At 39.4% G+C, this 7,206-nt stretch overlaps 1 protein-coding gene across 2 annotated transcripts in view; it reads left to right on the forward strand.

Annotated features, from left to right (window-relative positions):
* The first annotated feature begins 11 nt into the window (after positions 1-11).
* The window catches only part of TRIQK (triple QxxK/R motif containing), a 56,913-nt gene continuing 49,718 nt past the window's right edge, over positions 12-7,206 (forward strand). For both annotated transcript variants that reach the window (XM_017730402.1, XM_017730404.1), the window contains exon 1: positions 12-178. In XM_017730402.1, coding sequence (XP_017585891.1) covers positions 129-178 — 50 coding nt within the window. In that variant the 5' untranslated portion in view covers positions 12-128. The remainder of the gene's footprint in view (positions 179-7,206) is intronic.

Raw genomic sequence — 7,206 nt, forward strand, 5'->3', positions numbered from 1 at the left:
CTGCCGCCATTTTGGGCGTGGGCGGGAAAGGCGGCGCGGTGCGTCGTCCTGGGGCCGGGGCTTGTGTTCTGGTTCACCGCACCGAGATCCCTCGGCTGCCAGGGCTGCTTTTCCGTGCCCGGAGGAGTATGACCCTCACCAGGCAGCCGAATTGGAGGGAAGCGTACTCCTCACCAAGGTGTGCTCGGTGAAGCCGTGTTCGAGGCTTGGCTCGGGCACACCAGCGGCGCCGAAGTGGCCGCAGCCTGCGGTGCCTCCGTGCGAGGATAGCTCACGGCTGTCCTTCGTGAGCACGACTGCTCATACGCTGCCGGCCCGTGCGGTGTGGTTGGGTGTGTGTGTGGAGCCTTGTCTTGTGTGGGATGTTCGGGTGTGTGGAGCTGGACAGTCTGTGTGTGCTGACCCCCCACGCGCAGTGAGACGGGGCCTTGTAGTGCTGCTGGATGTGTTCGACCGGCTGTGGGTGTGTAGTAAATCTGATCCAGCCCGGAGTTGTTGAGCTGCCAATGTTTGCCTTCCAGGCGTGATGTGTTCCGGGTACACTGGACTCCTTTGTGTTCTCTGCAGAGTGCTCTGGTCATGCCTGTGCTCAGAAAATCCTGGACAGAAATATGTGAGAATATGTGAGCTGCAAAACTTCTAAATGTGAAGTGTTGGCAGGGGATTCTCTGCCACTCTGTTCGTGTGGCTTGCAAGCTGCTCCACCTTCATCAGCCTTCACAGTTACAAGGACAGTTCACACTAGTACCAGAAACCCTCTCTGAAAGAGCTTATGGTGTAATGGGGCTGTATATGCAGTACACACCTTCACACTCAGTAATTCAATTACCTGTCTTAGGTTTTGAGTTCTTTCCTGTTGGGGCCCAGGCTCATTCCTGAAAAGCTAGTCAGAATGGAAGGATACCTGCTATTAAAGATGCATTGCGTTCTAATCCAGCTTTTGCTACTGATAGGTGACATCTGTGGTGGAAAACTATATAAAGTGATATTTAAGAGATACACAAAATACTACAAATATGAGGAAAATTGAACCATTCCTTAAGTACTGCTGTTTGGCATGTCATCTTTGGGTGAATCACTTTTTGGTACAAAATGGACTGGGGCAAACTTCATTGTTCAGAAAATAACATGTCTGCTCACTTAAAGAAAAGTTTGGCCAATTTTTTTGTTGACGTGATTATCTTTCGTCATGAAATAATATAATTTACTCACTAGGATTTCTTTTCTGTCTTCACGGAAGTTGGAAAGGTGCAAGTCTACTTCAGATGTAATTTATGCATAGTCTTCTAGCTAAACATGGTTGAGCAAGAGTAGGTGAGCACAAGTAGACGACCTCAAGAGGTCCATCAACAATCCTGGGAATTCTGTGAATTTGATTCATGTAGCCAAGAAGAGATTACCGCAGTGTTCTATAACTGACTTCTTATTGTGCTTAAAATAGTATTTTGTATCTGCGAAAACAATGTAGAAAGTGGTTTTTCAGTGCAAATGTGGGAGCTCTTCAGACATACAGGTTTTGAAAGTTTTCTTCGTCTGATTTTTAAAGCAGAGATTAACAGTGGTAAAATTCCTTATGTAATTAGCTTTAAGTCTTCTATTGGATTTCATACAAAGACACATATGTGTCTTTTTTAAAGTCACGTGAACAGGACTATGCCTTCCATTTCAGATACAAGCAACTGAGTTCCAGAGTTTATTACTGCATCACATTGAATGACCAGGATTTTTCCATACATCTTTCCGTAAGAACGTACTTTAGCGAAAGGTAATATGCAAGGAGATACATACTTTCCTTGTGAAATCAGGACTAAAGGCAGCACCTTTTTTGCTGCTCTTTGGTTGATTGTGGTTTTTTTCCATGAATTTGAGCTATGCAGAGTAAGTTTATATGTATGGAAAGATGCCACACTCACTTCTGCCAGTTCTGTGATTATGTAGCTCATGTAGCCTCTGCAGCCTCTTTGCATAGGGAAGCCGGTTTGTGTGTCAGTTTGAAAATCTTCTACCTCACTATTGGTCAAAAATACAGAATGAAGTCTAGTCATGTAAGCTAATATATTAACCTGTGGTACTGCCCAAGGTATTTTTAGGACTTACTTAATTCAAATATTTCAGCCAAATTCCTGCACCCCAGTCTAAAGGCCAACTGAAGCTCAGTGTACCTTACAGCAGTAGCTCCAGGAAACGTCCAGTTTTAGTAGATGCCATGTAGAAAACAAGACAAGGGTTGTTTTCTTTGGGTTATTTTTTTGCAGCACAGTGAAGATATTATACTTGCATTTGTCTGTGAAATTCATTTCTCTAGACCATGAATTAGTTTTGGTTAGATAATTTTAAGTACCTGTTGAAATGAATTGATACCATCAAGATTAGTTACTGTTAATCACAATTAGAATTACAGAGTTTCTGTGAGATTTTTATCATAACTAGGAAGTTGTTAGGATTTTTTCTTTAGGATATTTCCATATTAATCTAAATTTTGCATTAACCAAGGCAAGCTGTGAATTACAGGAGAGGATAGGAGTGGGCTAATGTTACAAAATTTGGTTGCCTGTTAAAAAACCTAAACCAGTTTAATATTGTGGGGAGCCGAGTCACTCTGTTAAGGACTTGTGAAGAATAAATGAATTATGATGCTTACATGTTACGAGCTATGTAAAGAGAATGAAACATAGATGGTTGTAAGGTGTAGACAAAGAAGCCAGTGATTTCCATTTGCAGTAGAAGCCTCCCTCAATCCTCCGACTCTCATACAATACTACTCTTGTAATGCAGTTACTCCTGGGAAACAGGAGTGTGAAAGTCAATGTTTTCTGACACAAACTGTGCCTTAAATTTTTCTGCTCTTGTGGATTTTTTCATTTGCTTGTGGGTTTATTTGCTTGAGGAAAAAATGTGAAGAGATTTACAGAATAAATACTAGCTGATCATTTTTCAGAATAAAAAATGAAGTACTTTTCAGTGAATGGCTATCCTCATTCCAAGTGAAGTCTGCAATGATTAAATATTAAAATGATCCATGGTTTAAATTAATACAAAAATTTTTCAGGAGATTATTACAAAGATTAACATTTTTAATGTTTTAATACTCCTGTAGTTTATCAATCATAGGGCCACTGAAACTGCTTTTAGTTAACAAACCTGATGATCCAATATATCATTGCAGTATTATGTACAGTGTAAACCTCGTAGCATAGTTGGTAGAGGAGATGAGGAAACACAAGGTATCTTATAGCTCTTTATTAATCAGGTTTATTCTTGAAGTATTTTTTGGCACACAAAGTGAACAGGTAACAATTTTTTTTCTTTTGAAAAGAAAATAAGAAGGAAGGATCCAGAAAAACTGTGGTGTTTGCTGTAGAAGAAGGAGCTCTTGTTTGATGTAATGACAAACATAGATAGTCACTGGTATGGCTACGGAAGAATAAAAAGTTCTTTTGTGTGTGTTTCCATGTAGGACTTGCATTAATGCAGCTTTAATGTTGCAGAATTATCTGCAACAGTGTGTGATTCCTGATACATTTTTATTCTTTAGAATTATGTTTGAAGGTCATGGGAAAATGTCGTGGAATCCCAGGTGATTTTGTATCACTAGCTGCGCATAGATACCCTTGTAATTCAGTGGGTTGAATAACCTTTGTTTCTCATTTGTTTTGTGTTTTTTTAGCCACAGGGCTAAAAATCAGCATTAAGTTTGATTCTGTCTCTAAACACACTGCAGTGACAGTGGAGCTTTGCACAATACTGTTTATTGTATCTTGGGATTTTTTGCAGTTTTACATATGATAATTCATACATCATCAAAATATTGTTCATTCATGTGTTGTGATTGTTCTCATCATCATCCTTCACTCACTATGTTTTACAGTCAAAACCGAGGCAGAATTGGGAAGAAAGGCTGATGAATTAGGCAATGTAAATCCAGCAGTGTTTGTAAAGAAGCATGGGCGATAGGAAAGAAAGGGTACAGCAGAAATCCAGGACTAGATGTTGAGCTGGATAAATGGGGAAAGACTGTTCTGACGCAGAAACTTATGGTGGAGAAGTCACTTACAGTTGAAAGGAGAAATGTGAGAGGGTAAAAGAGCAAATGTTGGCAGTAGGTTAGTGTTTGGCATGGTAGTGAAGAGTTAAAATCCAGAGGGCAAGCTGAAGCACACCATTTTCTACACAAGTTTGTTGCCACTTATTAATGCTGTTATTTCTAGTCTTAGATAAGACAACAAAATAAAAGTGGGGTTGCATTGTCTGTAGTTAGTTGCCTCTAGCCAGAAAGCTGAATTAATCCTCATATATTTCTATTGAAATAAAATAAATAGTGGAAAAAAATAATAACCTTTTATGTCATGAACTGTTTTTTTATATTGGGGAAACAGATTGGGTTGAAAATGTAGTAGATTTCGAAGTCTCGATTGTTTTCTCTCTGGCTGTGCTGCGTGGTATAAATGAAGAAAAGGTTAAGTTTACCCATGATAATTCCCTCTCACATTTTCATTATCAATCAGCCTTTGTAGCTTTTTGTGCTTTTATCTATTGTGTTTTCATTGTAATCTTTACATATGAAGTTCTCAATTCTACAAACTCTTATGCTGAAATTTATTCACAAATGGCTCTAGCAGATGTACTCTGGAAGCCTTAAATGCTGTAGTTTAAGATGCTGCCAGCTGGTCGGTTCTCCCCACCCCTCAGATTGCAGTCTGTATGGAAGAGCTGGCAATACCTGCACCTCAGTTCACTTCCCTCGCCTGAACTCACATTTGTTTTAGGGTGCCTTGTGCTGAGCAGGCACTGGGAATTGGGTCCTGGGCAGAGAACATAGCCCCTTTTGTTGTCCTTTCTTATAGCCTCCTTAAGCCTGGCAGGAGATAAGCACCTGGGTTACCAACATCTTAAAGCCTCTCAGACACTCACAGCTTGTTGATGAGACTCCTCTGTAGTTTTAAGTTGAACATGTTTAAAACTTTCTTTTTCAAATTACCTGTATTTTCAGTTTGTCACTCTACCACGTCCATGTGGAGGACATTTCTGTACTTGGCTTTACCATATCACCATCTCTAGATAAACTCTGACCCCATGGTTTTGTCTACTTTTAAAAGTGATCAAGCCTAAAAGATCTTTTCATGTAATGTGTATTACATAAAAATACATAAAAATTGTTCAGTAGGCTGTGTGTTGCTCTCATTGTGTGTGGAGCTGGTGACACTGCCTCTAGTTAAGATTGCATCACCTACTTTACTGCTAGCTAGACCAGTTTTGTATTATTTATGCTCTTGCCAAAAGGAAACAGTTAACCTGAAGCAGTGTATTACTTGTTTTTTTTTGTGTCTTGGCTGTCAGACTGAATGCACGCTATTTATCTAGCTAACATTTAAATTTGGTTAGGTCCTTGATTTACTGTTATTCAACTAAAATTAATTTTAAAATTAGGACTGTACAGTAACAATAAAATGGATAAAGAACTGGTGAGCTGCCAGCACTCAGAAGTAATGGCTAGAGGCCACTGTCAATGGTTGAGAGCTTGTGGGGACTTCCCCCAGCATTTGCATCAGGTGTGATATGCTTGCCATTTTGGTCAGTTGTCTGTGTGTAAACATACAGGCAATAATGGCAAATGGTGAATAGTTCAGTGATTTCTGGATTGATGAAGGAAGGATGAAGTTTAAAGCATGGCTGAGATCATGGTAACACGAGTATGTTAGAATGCAGTTTGTGTGCGTGTGTTGAGGAACGAGGAATGCTGGATGTGTGTGCAGAATGGAAATATTTTATCTTGTAAAGCTGTGGCTGAGGGAAGACTTAGAGGTTTGTGGGGAAGGTCCTGTAGACAAAGGGGATTCAAGTGCAGGGCAGTGTCAAGAAGGGCTGGTACTGCCTAGGAGAGGAGGGGTAGGAGCATGTTAAGACCAGTGCTGGAGTGTTGCATCCAGTTTTATTTCTATGGAAAACATGTCCTGAAAAATTTGAAAGCATGATGAAGGTCCTGAAAGACACAGACTTACGTTCTGTTAGTAGAACTGCCCTTGATAGGTGGGTTTGAGATTGGGTTCAAGCTTGCTGTGGTGTTTCTGACCACACGTCTGCCTTCCCTCAGCGAGCTCTGTTAGCTCTCCCTTCCACCTGGTTGCTGCAGAGGCCCGCCTGTACTGTTTAGTGTCCTAGGCAAGGGGAAGCTGAATCTCTCTGAATTTGTCATTTCTTCCCTTTGCAGAGGACATGAAAAGCATTGTTTCTATTTTGTTGTATATATATGCAGCATGGAAAGCTTTCTAGAATTTGTTTTTTCAACAAATTTGAGTATTATTTTAATGGAACTGCTAAGAATTGCAGCAACGAATAGTTTCCTGGTTTTTTTTTTTTTTGTTTTTTTTTTTTTTTTTTTTTTTTGTTTCTGAGATCATAAAATGGTAAAAGCAAGGGTGGATGTTGCTTTCCTTGGAATTTTTTGACATGCTATTTAATTTATGAATGAATCTTTCTGTAATTTGGAGTGAAAAGGTTAATAAAGCGTTCTTAGATTGCTGCTTACTTTTTATTCTGGAAAATAGAATAATTTGAAAGCCTGGGTTATTTTGGTATCTTTGTTTATACAAAGGTAGAGACCAACAGGCTAAACAGGAAGGGTATTCTGGAAAAATTATTACAGAGACAAAACCTATAGAAAAAAACTTGAAACTATTTTCATTTTAAGTACACCAGTGGGGTTAAAGACTATGAATAACTTCTGTTAGAGTAACAGGTCATAATAATTTAAAACTAAAGTTCCCAGCACACTTGCTAATATCTTTTATGGCTTTATTAAAATACATCTGAAATAATTTACGAAGCAAAGCTTCTGGGTGAATTCTTCCAGTTTTGCATGGGAAGAGTGCCTGTTTATCTTCATGCATGTTTATATAGAGCCATGGAAATTATGATGTAAATGTGAATGCTGTACTAAAACATAGCCATATATGCAGAATAAGGAATTCAAAGCACTTGTATTCTGTCATTTATTGCACACAAGTTACGTATATTGTATAGGCTTGGTTCAGTTCTGTATCCTGACCATAGAAGGACACTATAGAATATGTACGGTACCTTGAGGGGACCTTGAAGGGGAGGGAATAATGTGTGTAGGAAAAAGCTCAGGGCAATGACTCTCTGACCAAACTTGTCTCTTTTTGGGTTTTTTGCCTTCACACTTAAACACTCGTTGCTGGAAAGAGT

Source organism: Corvus brachyrhynchos, unplaced genomic scaffold, assembly GCF_000691975.1.
Source record: "Corvus brachyrhynchos isolate BGI_N302 unplaced genomic scaffold, ASM69197v1 scaffold302, whole genome shotgun sequence".
Taxonomy (NCBI): domain Eukaryota; kingdom Metazoa; phylum Chordata; class Aves; order Passeriformes; family Corvidae; genus Corvus; species Corvus brachyrhynchos.